This window comes from Dermacentor variabilis, chromosome 8, assembly GCF_050947875.1.
Source record: "Dermacentor variabilis isolate Ectoservices chromosome 8, ASM5094787v1, whole genome shotgun sequence".
Taxonomy (NCBI): Eukaryota; Metazoa; Arthropoda; class Arachnida; order Ixodida; family Ixodidae; genus Dermacentor; species Dermacentor variabilis.
Window position 1 is genome coordinate 104581573 of NC_134575.1, and position 17566 is coordinate 104599138.

Here is a 17566-nt window from a genome sequence, read left to right on the forward strand (position 1 = left end):
CAGGTGTTTGATTGGAGGCTACATATATTGTGGTAAAATAGTTAATCGTATTGGCTAGTGACCGAAGCCTACCAGTGCCTAGGGATTGTCATTGAATCAATCGTTATTGTTCTTTTTGATAGCCATGACAAAATCATCTATGTATCTATAACTCTCTTAACGATCCCATGCGGACATTTCCTCTCAATTAATTGCGAGTATTGTCATCTGTTGTGTCGCTATCGTCACAAAGAAGAGAAAAACAACTCCAAAAATTGTCGTTAGTCATGTGGCAGGAAAGCTTCTGGTCCCTCACCTGGTCCTCTTATTTTTAAAGTATATTATCGCTTAACATTTTTACAAAATTTCGCTTGCCTTGAAATTCAAACGTTCTTGAATTGTGTTATGCTTGGAATAAATTCACTAATGTTCGTATTATCTCGGCTGGTGTTTGGATTACATTCAGTAGTGCTTGATTACATTGAGTAGCGCTTGTTTTAAATTGACGGGCCTCATAATAAATTGATTTGCCTTGGATTGAGTGGCAGAACCTGTAGCTTTAAGTGAAGTAGGTTTTCTTCGAGTGCCAGTTTCTGCAAAAGAGGAAAAATTACGACCAAGATATTTTAGTGTACAATTAGCATTGATGGTGAAATAACTAAGATGCATATTCCCTGACAGATCATCAGTTATATAAAAGTGAAGGCATTTCTGCGCGTTAACTGATGATAGCGAAGTGTCATTCAATAATCAGTTAAATCTCGATATAACAAACTTTCTGTAACGAAATTCTCAATATAATGAAGTATTTAACTTCATTACCTATTATCCATAGAACGCCATGTATTTAGAACCTCAGTATAATGAAGTTCTGCTTGGGCTTTCAATGTAACAAAATTTCATACCACCAGAAAGGAATGCCGAGTGGAGCCGCATCTGTTCTGTATAAAGTCCAAGTATGAAGATCCCAGCGCGCCCCACGCACTGTGTGCTTCAGGTGCGAGTGAAAGTGTACAAGGGTAAGACAAGAAAGATGGTGGCTTCATGAGTGCCCCTTCCCACGCGATGCAAAGGAGAAGGGGGGTGGAGTGAGCTCGTGGAAACGCGATCAAGTGCGCAAGGAGATCTCGATTTCTGGTGGGCATCTTGGCTGCAGCTGGGTATGGCTGTAAGCGTTTCTGAGCGAATACGCAGCTGTGCCCCCTGCTTTAGAGGTAATCTTCTCGATCTGCAAAAAGTGGGCATGCCGAGATGCATTGGCAGAATGTGAGCTGTCTTACCGCACGTTCAGTATTGGAGGTTGTGTAATCTCGAGTTTCGGTAACCTGTTGGAGCGAGAAGCAGACGAAGCATTCGCTCCCTGATGAATTTCCAGATAGCGTCGTTCCAGTGCCGGCGACGCTATCAGCCGCGGGGGCGGAGTACACGCGAAAGCATAGCTGGCTTCGCTTAATTCGTACCGCTGATGAGATATCGTCGACTACGTGGCATGAAAGTGTATCATTCATCGCCGACTCCCAAATTTATTAGAATGAATTGGTTTCTCATTGTAATTTGCTTTTTCTATTGCCCGATAATTTGGAAATTCTTGCAGCCCTTTTCCATGTAGAAAATTAGATCAGTGCACTTATTTGCATAAAAGGTCAAATTTCAATAGAACACGATTTCGCAATAACGAAGCAAATTGTCGATTTTACAGACTTCGTTATATCGAGGTTTAACTGTATATCTATACTTATTGCCATTTTTTAGGTTATGTTATATGCACATAGGTCTACACTTCTCAGCATTGTTTCATTTTCTGTTTGTTACACCAAAGTGACACGTCGTGGGGATTCCCTTGCCACATTTATGGATCACCAGGGTTAGTAACCATGCGATATATTACAGGTTCATGTAATTCTTGCAACAAATTCTTTCTTTTTCTTGGAATAAGATCAAACAACAGCTGTGCTTTGCTTTCCCTATGTAAGTCCGGTTTCGAACTTCTTCGAACAAGCATCGAACAACCGCTGCTTGTAATCGCGGTGTGATCAATGAAGAAACGGCAGATCAACTCTAAGGCGGCATAGCAGGTGCTGGCCTATCAATGCGATCCGCAGCATTGTTGGACTATTGCCATAGCAACACCCAATCATAACGCCCAATCGTGCTGCTGTGATGACCCGTTAAAAAGACCGATTGCAATGAAAACTTCGTCAAACTGGTCCCTGATATTTTTAGTGTATGATATGTGTGTGTTTGTGCTCTTTCTATGTGGCCATCATAAGCAAGAAGTGTGGCCATCATAAGCAAGAATGATTAGGTGGAACTTTTAAAACGATACCAAGATGACGGGTGATGACTAAAGATAGCTCTGTGAACTCTATTGTTTCTGCACGATTAAGGACTAATTTTTTGTCGTCCATGCTGACATAACTTCTTTTAAATGCTTAGAGTGTATTTTCAGCTAAATCGTTTTGATACAGCATAAATTGAGCATTGCAGATGCCGAAATATATGGTTCCAAAATTATGACTGAGCACCTACTCAGCTTGGGCATCCATACAGTGATGCTGCCGCTCCACCGATTGCACTGAACTTCCCCCATTCTGCTGCATTTCAACAAAAGATGAGAAATCTGAGCTCACCGAAAGTATTGCTTTGGTTTTTGAAAATAGAACTTGATTTTCAAGCACTGTTTCTACGCACCATTGAAAACCACATGGCGAACCAACAGCTGCGTTAACTTTGTAGTGGATCGAGTTAAGACTAAGTCAGTTGAGCCTGGATCGTACCGCTCTGTCATCCGTGGACTGTTGTCTATTTTGGATGCCTTCCACCCCAATGCCTGTGGGCTGCTTAGGCAACGAGACAGCATGGTATTTAATGCAGCAGCAAGCGATCATGCTGGTGCCAAGCATGACCCTGCATTCCTTTCCCTTATGAGTAATTTAAGATGGCAATTAATGTTTTGGACACTCTATAGTGTTTTGTTTAATATTTCCAACATAATGTACACATTGTCGCGGACGTGGTGTCTGTGAGCAATTTTTATATTATTCAATTTGTCCCTTATCGCTCCTTTTTGATGGCGAGGTGATTGCACTGCTTTAAAAATGACGTACGGTGGCTGCTGAGATATTGGTCGACTCTGCACCAAACAGTAACTATCGACGCAGGATACTGACAAAAGTGTCGCTGAATAAGCCTAAGTTTAAGCTGCGTGCATCGTATGGCCATAACGAAAATTCATTGCCAGCTGACGTGGGGGCGGCCATGCAGCATGTTTTCGCGGCTAAGTGGGCTCAAGTTTGTTCAAACCATTTAACCACCTTGGTGATTGCTTTTGAGATTACACACCACTCTTTTTACCGGAGTCCGAGATTATGTCCATGGACGACATGCTGACAGCTGTGAATGCTTTCATGGAACTGAACTTGTGCATCAGAGCCTAATCAGGCGGCGTTGCAGAGTCAAAGGTCGTGCACATATATCTACATTTTGTGATGGTGTGTGACATGCATCGAACTGCGATACAAACGAAACTGAACTACCGCCTCGGTGTCCATCATTGTAGTATTTCAGGCATGCAATATGTCCGTCGAGCACACCACAGGGCAAAATTAAGTAAATATTCCACACTGATTGCGCTGTAAAAACACCGAAATTATTTTCCACATTATAGTTGGCATTCATATGGAAAGTCTTGTGGTCAAATCCAAAATTTATGCCATTGCTACAATTTACCGTCCTCCTAGCGGGAGATTGTCAAAATTCATTGATTATCTTGAAACGTTCCTTAACTATGTAATTGAACATAAGCTAACGCTTATTTTAGGTGGTGACTACAATATTGATATTCTGAATGTGTCTCTATCCCAACAGTTTCACTCAGTGTTAGATTCGAATGGATTCCATAATATTACTAATAGGCCTACCCGTAATACCGCTAATAGTAGTACCTTAATTTATTCATAACAAACCTAGATTCTAGCGACACTGTGGGTGGTGTTGCCTCACGAGTTAGCGATCGCTTGCCAATTTTTTTTGTCAGGCTCCCTACCAAGACACTAAAAAACTTTCCTGCGTAGATCGAAAAATACAGAACATTAATCAACATACACTCGACAATTTTAGGACAAAGCTCAAGTCGTGTATGACTCGAAAACATGCGATGAAGCCTATGATAATTTTCTGTGCCTTTTTCAGAAAGCGTACATTGAATCATTTCCGCTTATCCTTATTAAGAAGTCAACACGTTCACGTAAACCTTGGATAACTAATTACTGCCTCAAACTAATCAAGAAGAAGAATAAGCTTTTCAACTAATTTTTAACCACACGCAGCCCTGAGGACTGGGAACTATTTCGAAAACGAAAACACAATTAGTACATTCCTACGTAATGCGAAACGCTCATACCTGCAGAATATATTTTTCTCCAGAGAACAGTTATAAGCCTGAAGCCATGTGAAACAAATTAATGACCTTTTGAATCGTTCCAATGTAAATCAAAATATCACTGAATTAAAATTCAACGATCAATCAGTACAGGGTACTAAACTGGCACCAGCTTTTAATGACTTTTTCCTGAATCTAGGGAAAAGCTCCCAAAATTTTGATGCAGCCTATAAGGTTGAAAAAAAAAACCCAAAGAGCCTTTTTCTAAACCCGACGAGCGAATGTGAAACTTTCGCAACCTTTAGTTTTTTTAGAAATAGCACAGCTCTGGACATAGATAATTTGCAAATAAAACCTGTAAAATACGTACCCAATTTAATTGCACCGGTACTCACTCATATCTACAATCTAGCCCTCTCAACCGGAGCTTTAAAAAAATGCAAGTATTAAAAGTAATTGTTATTTTTAAAAGCGGAGATAAAAACAGCCTCGCCAAATACTGACCGACTTTTCTTCACCGCTGTTCTCCAAAGGTCTGCAGGAACTGTTACATTCTAGGATTTCTTCTTTCATAGATAAATTCAATTTGATGAGTGAATGTCAGTTTGGTTTTTGCAAAGGTCGATCGACTGAGCATGCTCTGTTAACACAAAAAGAAATTATTCTAAAATCATTTGAGGAAAAACAGTTTGTTACTGGAATATGTGTAGATCTTTCAAAAGCATTTGACAGTTTGAACCATGACACATTATTAGTAAAACTTGAAATTTGCGGGATAAGAGGAGTACCTTTAAAACTTTTAACATCATATTTTAAATACCAGAAACTGCGTTTCTATCAATGGCAGCCTGTCCCCTCTGAAATTGATAAATGCTGGTGTTCCACAAGGAAGCATCCGTGGACCGCTCTTATTTAATTTATATGTTAATGATGTGACTGACATTAGCAAAACACCATCTTATATAATCTACGCGGATGACATGGCTCTTCTATTTCGCGGGTACAACATTAAAAAACTTCAGTTAAACATCAATGATTTTCTCCAAGGCCTGATAACATCGAGTAATATAAATTCATTAAACATTAATACAAGCAAAACTAAAGCAATCATTTTTACTCCTAAACAGTCGCCAGTAGTTCTCGCAGAAAAGCTTATGCTTGACAAAATGCCTTTAAAAGTTGTTGACTCTTTCAAAACACTTGGTGTACACTTCCACAAGCATATGTCCTGGGACACACATATTAAACACATTATTACCAATCCTTCGAGGACTGTGGGCATTTTGGCTAGATGACGTCTTTTTCTACCACCAAATATTAAATTACAGATTTACAATGCGTTATTTTTGCCCAGCTTAAAATACTTCTTTCTTGTATGCGGCAACTACGTCATCCAATTTACAACAATTATGTGTACTTCAGAAGAAAGCCCTTAGACAAATAGCTGGAGTGCCCTTCAATGCACACACAGAGCAACTTCTCAAGTGGTTAAATGTAGTACCTGTTCGTAATCTATATTCATATAATGTGGCCATACGATGTAAACATAGCATGAATACTAGGGAAGACATCATAGCGTCGTTATCGCACTTGAAGACTAGGACACCTACATACAACACATGCACCAAAAAGTATTGGAAAGTTCCGTTTTGTCGTACTAAATATGGAGAACGAATGCTTCATCACAGCATACCTGTACTTTTAAATTTTCTTCATGAACGAGGGATCAATGTCACAACTGTCAGCAAAAACACACTCCCCTCGATTTTTATTACGCATTCATATCATCTGTTCTACGTGGATGTGTTTGTTATTATAATTATTACCAAACTTTCGAGGACTGTCGGCATTTTGGCTAGATTACGTTTTTTTCTACCGCCAAATATTAAATTACAGATTTACAACGCGTTATTTTTGCCCAGCTTAAACTACTACTTTCTTGTATGCGGCAACTACGTCATCAAATTTACAACAATTGTGTGTACTTCAAAAGGAAGCCCTTAGACACGTAGCTGGAGTGCCCTTCAATGCACATACAGAACAACTTCTCAAGTGGTTAAATGTAGTAGCTGTTCCTAATCTATATTCATATAATATGGCCATACGATGTAAACATGGCATGAATACTAGGGAAGACATCATAGCGTCGTTATCGCACTTGAAGGCTAGGACACCTACATACAACACATGCACCAAAAAGTATTGGAAAGTTCCGTTTTGTCGTACTAAATATGGAACAAATGCTTCAACACAGCATACCTGTACTTTTAAATTTTCTTCATGAACGAGAGATCAATGTCACAACTGTCAGCAAAAACACACTCCCCGCGATTTTTATTACGCATTCATGATATCATCTGTTCTACGTGGATGTGTTTGTCTGAAAACTAATAAGCATTTCATTATGGACATTTCATTTCATGCATACAACCCTGCAATTTTCTGTATTCTCTGTACTTTTTCTTTTTTCCTACAGAGAATATGTGATATAGTAATCCGTGCCTGAAATTTTGATATTGAAATGTATGCTGTTTTGTTTTTAACGCTTCTTGTGCTCATATTATGTTTGAAATGTTAGTCACTGGTTTATCCTACTGTATGCCTTGTAAAGGGAGTCCGAACCTCTGTCAAGTGAATTTACTTTCACTTTTTAATTCGGACTTTCCCCCATTCAATATGGAAATCAATCCAATTCAACATGAGCCGCCCTGGTATTCGTGCGACCCAGAAGCTCATCACCGCTCACTTCCTTTGACCTAGCATCAATGCAGACGTCTGTTATTAGGCACAAACCTACCTTGAATCCAAGCATGTTAAATTTCACTGCCATACCGTCACGTCTAATTCCCCATTTCAGCCTCCAGATGCAAGGTTTTCTCATGTACATCTCCACATTGTCGGCTGTGTCTCCCGTCATCATGTGGGGCCTGTTACCTGCTCACACTTTTGGATCAATTCACCCAATTTCCAGAGGCGTTTCCTATTACAGACACTACGGCAGAGACAGTTATAGACAGTGATAACGTGCGTCCACCGCTCATCCTGGCCTACAACGGACATTCCGCACAGCGTGTGCAGCACGATATCAAAATAAAAAGAACAGTTCAAAACCCAACGCTGCTGGAACTGGACCTTCCTTGCATCATCTCCGACATACCTTCTGGACATGCGCACAGTCTGTGCTCTGGGACACGAGCCCCTTGCGGGAAACATTGCAGCGTCTGAAACTCTCCAGGGTAACCTGCTGGAGGTCCAAGCAGCAGAGGACCAAGATGGTGGCGTACCCAGACGATGTGGTGTATTACAAACTCGGCAGAAGAATGTACCTGCCACTGCATCACAATATGATGAGAGAGAAGGCCATTGCATTGAGATGGCTATGGACAAACCTGTTTACACACAGGACACTGTTTCATGCGACATAGCCGCCCATGCTATGACTAGGCCTGCAAAAGATGCTCAACACCGTGCTCACTCTACTATATCTTATTGCAGTGCACACACGTGACATTGCCTCCCCTCCCACAACCCACTGCCCCAGAGCAGTGGGAGGTCCTGCTGACCTGCTTGTGCCCTGAAGACGAGCTTCGACTGGTACACAGAGTGCGACGGGCAGCGAGAAACCATGGCATCCTAGCTGGACTGAAGGTGTCACCCACTTGGGGATGACCACTGTCGCCTGCTCTTAAATAAAGTTTATCACACGTGACGATTCACGATAGAGAAATTACAGAACCTACAAACTGAATGTGTGCGAATCTTTGCTTTACTCTGTGCCATAACTTGGGGGTCACACTTCTATTTTGTCTCATTGATGCCACATTGTGCACTCATTTCGCACAGTAAACGAAACTATCTGCCATTTTTTCTGCCTGGTTCCAATGCACGATTGTACTCTTTCATGCGCTTACGTCTGTTTCATTGCCCGTGACTGTTGCCCTGACTATATCATTAATCAGGTGTTCTTGCACACATCTTGCGAAATCGTGTGCTGCACAAAACAAGACAAACAGCTTGTTCTTAGCAGAGCCGCCAAGTGGTCCATCGTGTTATGAACTCCTTGCGGGCAAGCGAACGCGTTGAGATGCTTGGCGCGTTAGAAACCAAACGAAAGCTTGCACAGACAAGGAAAGCGTGTAGAAAAAGATTTCACCAAAGGGTGCACATTCACCCATTTAAGCTGTCTGAAGCGCCGCTGCCGCATTGCCACTCCTATTTATGCAGCTTCACCCCAATAAGGCTCTGGTATGCGGCGAAGCATGTGCATAGCATTATAGAAAAGCATATAAAAGGCAAGGTACAAGCACTGAGATTTCTAAAAACTGTACTGGCAGCAATTCAGAGGCGTTTTTGACATTGCTGTGGCGATTTGCGGCCTTTCCGACTGCTGCGTTTTCCCGGTTGTTACTTTTTTTTGTCTGTAGAAACGTATCACTGGGGTTCTACTGTATTAGAGCAAAGTAAAAAAAAACTAGTCATTTCCTTATATCTGATGGGGGAAAAATAACTGGAATTAGAATTCTAAATGTGTCTGCAGTAACTTTCGTGGCATTCTGGTGCATCAGGGAAGTAACTGCCAACCTATGAATATTGAAATACATAAAAATTCTGCTGTTGTGACAAAGGGGCGTGCGCCAGAGGTGAAAGAAAACAGCTTATCAGAGGCAATGCATGTTTATGGTTCTGAACTTTTTTCTTTTCCGCAACCAGAAGTTTGCTACTTAGAGTGTCGAATACTCTAATTGTGACGCAGGAAATGTCATGGAGCATTTTTTATCACAATTCATTTATCTGAGAGATAGATAAAAAAAAAGGTAGGGATTTTAACCAATCAAGAGCCCAGTTGGCCTCGCTGCGCTGGGGGAAGAGAGAAGCGGAATAGAAAGAAGGGAGAGAAAGAGTTGGGGATAGAGAGACATGGACGAACAGCACTACAGAGTCAAATGCGCTCGCTTCTATCTGAAGTTGTTATTGTGTTCTTGAATTCCTTTGTCAGAAACAATAAGAGTTAACTGTGATAGCAATTGAATGGGGGTTTGGGGAGAAGTACATGATGAATGTGGCCATAGCCATAGCAAATTCATCTTTTCTTTATTGAAGTAATGTTCATGTGGGGGATAAATTCTGTAATGCTGCATCATTTCCACAATAACAGCTACACCCTGTTGTCATTTCCTGTTCAACTGCTCTGATCATATATAAGTCAAGCCAAGGTTATTTTTCTTGCAATTCCAGCTGCCATGTTCATGTGGTGTCTTCATGTTAACATGCAACAAAATTTCAAGCACTCATTGGTGAACTATGGTTTGCAAAACCAGGCACAAGAGCAGACCCAAGTGTAACCAGAAACTAACATTGTCACTAATGGAAATGCTGCGCGAATTGCGCTGTGAAGGAAATCCGGCTACATGCCGTGCCAAGATTGTCGTTTATCGCTGCCATAATGCCAGGCCTGCGCCAATACGCACCTGCGCCCAAATTGGGAATATTTTGCGTCTGCGACAAGGCACAGCGCATCAAGCAACCAACCCTCGCTACTCATCGTCGCATGGTTTCCGTCACAGCTACAGCATCTAGGGTGCGTGGCCGCGATCTTATTGCACTTGGACATGATTCACAACTTCACGGTGGCGCCGACCGTGAAATTTCTCCTAGAGTGACATATAATTGTTATAGCAATTTTAATTATCTGATGTAATTATGGTGAAGCACTGAGTGAGGGGCACCTTCTCAATGCGCCTTTCTCGCGATCGCTTAGTTGTGTATCGACAAGTGCGTAAGACACATTATATTATGGCTAGGCAGCCCCGACATGGAAAAAAGTTCGAAAACAGAACAAGGAAGTAGCCTTAGTCTTTATTTAAATGCAGGAATAACTGTGAAAAATTACTTTTAAGTTGGCACTTACCTTAATCCTCTTGTATAAAAACAAGAAATGGAGCAAGTTGGAGAAAATATACTGGCATCTTAGCATAATAAATATTGAATGCATTGCTTGAGAAAGTACTAACTTACATAGTGCTTCTTCTTTGCACTGGAGCAGTAAGTTAAGCCTTGAAAGCATTCTTTCCTGCTCCAAACTGCAATTTCTCCTGCTCCGAAAGTTGCTTCAAAAGGCTAACTGCCGCTTCCATCGCCGCTTACACTTGCCTCCCTTGTTTTTATCGAGCTGGTTATGTTTTGTTATGCCTGTTGTACATTATAGTATTTTGCTCTGTTGTATGACCCATGTGGCGCTGCACCGTATATATATATATATATATATATATATAGCTGTGTGTGTGCGTCAACACCCTCGCTGCAACCGAGGGTTAATTTGGGCGTGGTGTGAAACCAGTGTGTGTGTCGTTCATTTGGAACCACTGACTGTGCTCGGTGACTCCCTTTGGAAACACTACAGTACCTTCTTGTGCTATTCGTTGTCAGTTTCAGTGATCATTTGCCACTATTTTGTGATTTCAGAGCACTAGGAGCAGAGTGCAGCCAAAAAGATATTGCCGTATTTTTGCACCTATAACTCACACCAAACATTGTAAAAAATGTCCAGTAAGGTCAGGATCAGGGTGTGGATTACTGGAATTTCGATTTGAAGTCTGGCTCCATGGCAGCACAGCCTGTTCTGCCACAAAGCAACACTTCAGGACAAGGTTCTCGACTGCTCACACTTTTGTTAGGACCTGGGGACCCTCAACATTTTTCTACTCTTGTGTGTTTGAGCTCCATTCTCCAGTCCTGCATTGTTCGTCCTTGTCCTCCTCTGCATGGGTCGCAATTTTGCATTTAGCAGTTTGCAAATAGTGCACATAACACTGGCAAATTAGAACTTGGATCATGATAGGCCATGCTGAATGGTCCAGCTTCCGTTTCCAAAAACAGTAAAGCAGAGTCACTGGCTAAAGATACAACATGGACAAGTCATTTATCCCAAATGGATACTCTTTTTCTAAACATCCAAGGGTTTTATGCAGTTATTTCCGTGGGTTGTACGTGTTCATATTATTTTTTTTATCTGGGCTGTTCTGGAAGGGGATGCAGATTGTATGGGTTGGTGGGTTATACTGGGAAAACTGTGGTATTTTCTAGCGGGGGCTCATCGCAATCTCAACTTACGTCAACATTGCCAAAGTTCAGCCTGTGATAAGAAGAAACCCACTGATAATGTCTCGTATGAGACAACTTTGTTGTGCCAGCGAATCATAACAAGTTTTGCAAGTGCCAAATGAGACCTCCGGGCCTGAAGTGCTCATTGAGGTTAAGAGAGTAACCCTGATCAAAGCATTTTGCAAAGTGGTCTTTGAGGCTCAAGGAATCCGAGAGTCAAGCATTCCACATTCTGTCACTTATGAATTTTTACTTCTGTGTAAAATACTTTTTATAAGTGACTTCACAGTCATGAACCATTTAAATGCAGAATATCAGGACAATAAGAAGGACCATTAGTAATCCTTATATTTACCGTACTTGAAGTCACTTCTCAAATAATAAAAAGATAGCTTCTCATTAAATTTAGTATATGTGTTCTTTTTTGGCATTTCATAAAAACTCTTACCTACTTTTGTTTTACTTTTGCAGTATTGAAGCCTTCTAGTTCTCCGTCAACTGCCAACTGTGACAACTCAAAGCAAGGATGCCTCCACCGATGTCACCTATGTGACTATGAGGCTGACGAACTGTTTCATCTGGAAGCACATGCCAACCTCCATACTGAAGAGAAGCCATTTCAGTGCCCTTCATGCCATAGGAGCTTGTCAAACAGATACAACTTAAACGTTCACCTGCGCACCCACACAAGCGATAAGCTATTTGAGTGCTCTTTATGCCCCCAGAGCTTCTCACAAAAGTGTTACCTCAAAGACCACCTCCGTACGCATACAGGTGAGAAGCCATTTCAGTGCCCTTCATGCTCACAGAGCTTCGCACACAAGACTAATCTGAAAGTCCACCTGCGCACCCACACAGGTGAGAAGCCATATCAGTGCCCTTCATGTGCTCGAGGCTTCAAAAAGAGACATAACTTAAAGTGCCACTTGCGCATCCACACAGGCGAGAAGCCATTTCAGTGCTTTTCATGCTCTCAGAGCTTCTCACAACTGGCCCACCTAAAGGCCCACCTCCGCACCCACACAGGCGATAAGCCATTTGAGTGCCCTTCATGCTCTCAGAGCTTCTCACAACAGGCCCACCTAAAAACCCACCTGCGCACCCACACAGGCGAGAAGCCATTTCAGTGCCCTTTATGCTCTCAGAGCTTCTCACAACAGGCCCACCTGAAAGTCCACCTGCGCACTCACACAGGTGAGAAGCCATATCAGTGCCCTTCATGCTCTCAGAGCTTCTCACAAAAGGTCCACCTCAAGAGACACATGAGGCGAGAAGCCATTTCAAAGCCCTCTGTGCCTTCAGAGATTCTCGTTCAATGATGCCCTGAAGACACACCAGCTCATTCATGCAGGTGACCGGCCATATAGCGGTAACGTCTGCTGCAGGTCCTTTACTCAGTCTCATCACTTGAGCAGACATAAGAGATCACAGCACCCTGGTGCTCTAGGGTAGGTCAACAACAATGTTGAAATAGAAATCTGAATTATAAATCTACACAGATGTAGCATGTTGCATAGTGTTTTACTGCATGAGGTAGCACATGTGTCTCCATGTGCTCATAAAAGGAAGGTTTAGCTCGGGCCCAACTCTGATGCTGCCTATTAAAATACTTGTAGAATGCAGGAACACTTTTCTCAGATAAACACTGGGCCAATTATTACGAAATTTCTTGCTTGTGAGACAAAAGTTAAAATTCTAGTGACTGCTTGAAAAGGAATTTAGAGTTAAGGCCTTAATGTTATAATAGGAATTTAGAAATATTTGAAAAAAATTTAAGCAAGAAGTTAATAAATTCGCAGCTCTGCACCTAGAATCGATATCGTAGTTTTGTAAACTGCAGACGGTAGATCATCCAAGGCGGAGGAATTTCATGTATCAATTTATATCTTTCGTCAACTTGCAACATTGTTTATCAGGTTATTTCAAAGTCCTACTGTCATATTAGTAGTATATTTGAAAGACGTTTAATATATCATGTTTGTCCGCTTTAGATATGTCCTATTTGATGCATTTGACAGAATTGTGATATCGTTTTTCATTGCCGAGTTAGAGTTGTACACTTAGTTTCGTTTTTCTGAAAAATTTGTGATTTTCAACAATTTTTATTAAAAGATTCACGGCCTAACTAAAGCATTCACCATCAACAGTCACCAGATTCTATTCATTTTAAATGCGACAAACTTCATCGAATTTGGTGCAGCAGTTGTCGAGAAAAACGGTTTCTCCTTTCCCATGTATTTAGATAGGAGCCCTTAATCTACGCATTCCTCTTCAAGGGTCCCTGAAACTTTTTGTGGTGATCATATTTGCTCTAGATCTTTTCTGAATATGTTACAGAACACAGAGCAAAAAGAAATATGAGAACTGACCCACACTGAGCCGTTATAGCTGAGAAAAATTGAAAAACCTCGATATAATGAAGTCTGTAAAATAAGCGATTTGCTTTGCCATATTGTGCTTTTTATTTTTACAAAAGTATTCAACATTTGTTTTCATCTAAAAAATTACTGTTTACATGCCCCTACAGGATATGTATGTTAATAGTAATACTTATTATTACACTACAGACGTCTCTATCTAATTTCTATAAGTACTTTTTTCAGTATTTTCTTTTTGTACGTATGAATTTGTTCTGTTAGACCCACTGACTTAGACGGCCTAGCCGGATTGAATCCGTGATAGAGTGTGTAAGCGCAACTGAACAAGGATGTAGAAAGAAACAGCTACACAGAGACAGCGCTGGCTAGGTTCTGATATACACTGTTCATCCTGGAGACTCTTGATCTTACTCTCTTTGAACCTCTCTTTTTTCTTGTTTTTTTAGATATAGGTACTTTTTAGAGCAATTGATTGTTCAGTAAGCTTTCCGATGTCTGTCTCATGAGAGCACCAAATAAATGCCTGTGTTTAATGAGTATTCATTGTCTGTTTCTAGTATGTTAATACTTGAATGACAGCATGCAATATAAAGATGTTAGCATTTTATTGTATCTGGGGCAGCACGAGAAGTTAAGCGATGGCATTTGTAAGTTAATTATTAGCACAGAAAGAACTTGCAATAACTAACATACGTGAGTAATTAAGTTTTGAGTCAAATGTCAAGTCCACCATGCCTAATTCATTTCAACATTTTATTTCAACTCATGTATCAGCATCTGCATAAGCACTGGTGTGAGATATATCTGTAGAAATATTTGTATAAGATTTATATTTTGAGTCGAGCATACATATGCACTGTGTAATACATATGTGCCCAGAAAGGTAGTAATTGGGCTAATCCTGTTTTTTTTGACATTTGAAAACATTCATTCTGAATTGCAGTTGTGCCAGTCTCTCGTAAAGAATTTCCTTACAAACAGTATTGCGCACAGGACATGTGTTTAAAATTATAAATCCAAGAAATTGCTGTTTTAAGGGTGTGCGAATATTTGATGCTTTAAAATGGGCACTTCGTAAATACAAATATATTCTAATAGCGATCGAACTCTTAAAACATTTCCTGAGCACAAATAGAGCTAAATAAATAAATGAAGCAAAAGTATAATAAATGTCACACCCGTGGACGTAATATAATCAAAATATGAGAAAGCGCGTAGTGGAGGCTTTATACGTTTCTAAGGGAACTACACTTTCCTGGCTATACGGGGATATTTTGTGGTCTTTAAAGATCCCTTTGTATACGAGTAATTTCCTCATTCGTTCCTTGTTCTCCATTTTTGCGTTTAGTAAACAATGCTTCGAAACAAGGCCTTTGAAAAAAATTCTGCACACTTGATTTTCAAGCTTCTTTGATAAATATAATCGATTTACACCTCATCAGTTTGGTTTTCGGAAAAATAAATCATTTGAACGGGCACTCCTAGAGCAAAAAGGGTATATTCTTAGACAATTCTGAAATACAGCGCTCGTTCTTGGTATATTCATTGATTTTTCAAAGGTTGGTAAACCATAAAATATTGTTCAACAAATTGCATTGCTATGGTATTCGTAGACAAGCCTTAACGCTTGTTGATTCTTATTTATCAAACAGACAGCGGGTCGTTCAGATAAGTGGCTCTATTTCCGGAGTGAAACCTTTGCTGTGTGGAGTGCTACAGGGCAGTATTCTAGGCCCACTATTATTTGACATCTGAATGACATCGTAAATATTAATTTCGAGACCAAATACGCAATATATGCTAATGATACCAGCGTAGTTTTCTTCACGGCAAGATATTCACGGGCCTATAAGAACTTGTAATCAGGCAATGAAAACGCTAGAGAGGTGGTCAGTAGCACATGTTATGCGTATTAATGAAAATAAAAGAAAAGCTGTTATATTCCGACCAAAAAATAAAATTATTCCACCTCATAAAGACATAGAACTGAGTACTCACACTATTGAAATAGTTGACCATTTGAAATGTCGGCATATTTTTTTCTGCGAATAGGATCTGGGATTACCACATAAGACATGTCCTACAAAAATTAGCTCAGGTGACAGGTTTAATTGGTCGGCTTCGATACTTACTTCCAAAAGGAAACAAGCTTCTGCTCTATCACTCGCTCATTAGCTCGTTTAAATTATTGCCCACTAGTATGGGCTACAATGGTCGTCACTAATCTTAAATATACTTGGTTAAGAAAAAATGTACTAGGCATATTTACAGTGCGCAGTTTGCAGCATCTTCTAATGTTTTATTCGGTAGTTCAGGAACAGTTAAAGTACACCAGACATACAATTATATGCTAAGCTGAAAATTCAAATTAGAAACTCGTAAGAACATAACAAATTTGCACGGTTTGGCCAATGTAAGAATTACGCATTTAAATTATCCACCAGTCATGGAGAAAATTGGGAAATAGACACAGTCCGGAAAAGAGTGCTTGTCTTACACTCTTCCCTCCCTTCTGAATCACTATGACCTTAACAATTTTGACCTATTTGATTGTTCCTATCAGGATATCTGCAAGTTATATACAGTAATGTATAGTTGTGAGATTTCTACTACTTAGCACTTGCTTTATTACAAACCTTGTCCCATTTATCAAATACATAATCGTATCGAATTGTTTCACCTGGTCGTATGTAACTGTTTGTAACAAGTTGATTACTGCTTTTTTCCCGCATTTTCATTGTATTTGTTCTAGATATTTGTAATTTGATAGCGATATTCATTTTTTCTAAGAAACTGTTTTGTGTTTATTTTTATGACGATTGTAAAAACTGCTTTGACTTTTCTGCATTAGCTTGACATTTCCATATCTCATTGTGTGTCCTATAGTACTACGCTGTCGGTTGTTTCAATTTTTTATTTATCTTACGGTAGTGCTGTTACCGCTTCGAAATTTTTCTATGGGGCTGTGATCTAGTCAAACTGTTCTGACAAACAGCTCTTTGTCACAGTCCTTCTTTCTGTATCTTTGACAGAATGAAAATAAACTTGATTGGTTGATAATGTGCGATGGAACCGTAGGAACTTGCCAATGTTATGGACACCAGGTTGTGCGCTTTGTTTTACACATTTTGATAATAGCTGTTCATTTTTCGAAAACTATTTGAAACGTATTCTACATTTCTTACACTCCTGGGACTATTCGATTCGTATTCCATTCAATACGAAAAATTACTTCTATATTGGGCAACAATGTACCTACATTTAATAAACAAACACGTGAGGCTTTTTTTTGCCAGTGCCACTCCTAATGATTTCCTCCACATCCACTCAGCCATTTTGGTGACACATATGCCTTCGGACTTTGATACGTTACATTCACGTGAAGAGGTACTGGTATGAATATGTGCCCATTTCAGTGCAGATTCTTCTTTCAAAGCTTGCTTATCTGTAACTTGTGAACTCACATGGCAATTGTCTATCGACACCGTTATGCAGTGTAGGTGTCTATGTATTAATTCAAATCTGAATGTGGAATATGCATACGTGTGCACTATGCTACATGGTATTCTGGTACACAAGCGTTACCATTTGCTCGGATATGTTGAGCTGCCCATGTAGCTCATAGCATGTTCGAGCGTAATGTGACAAGTTGTTTCATTCTGTTTTAAAAATGTAATGAAACGATATGTAAATGCTGATATGACATGACACTGACAACACCACGATA

At 40.2% G+C, this 17566-nt stretch overlaps 1 protein-coding gene across 1 annotated transcript in view; it reads left to right on the forward strand.

Annotated features, from left to right (window-relative positions):
- The window catches only part of LOC142590503 (uncharacterized), a 138291-nt gene extending 121393 nt beyond the window's left edge, over positions 1–16898 (forward strand). The window contains exon 3 of the mRNA XM_075702667.1: positions 11933–16898. Coding sequence (XP_075558782.1) covers positions 11933–12780 — 848 coding nt within the window. The 3' untranslated portion in view covers positions 12781–16898. The remainder of the gene's footprint in view (positions 1–11932) is intronic.
- The last annotated feature ends 668 nt before the right edge of the window (positions 16899–17566 follow it).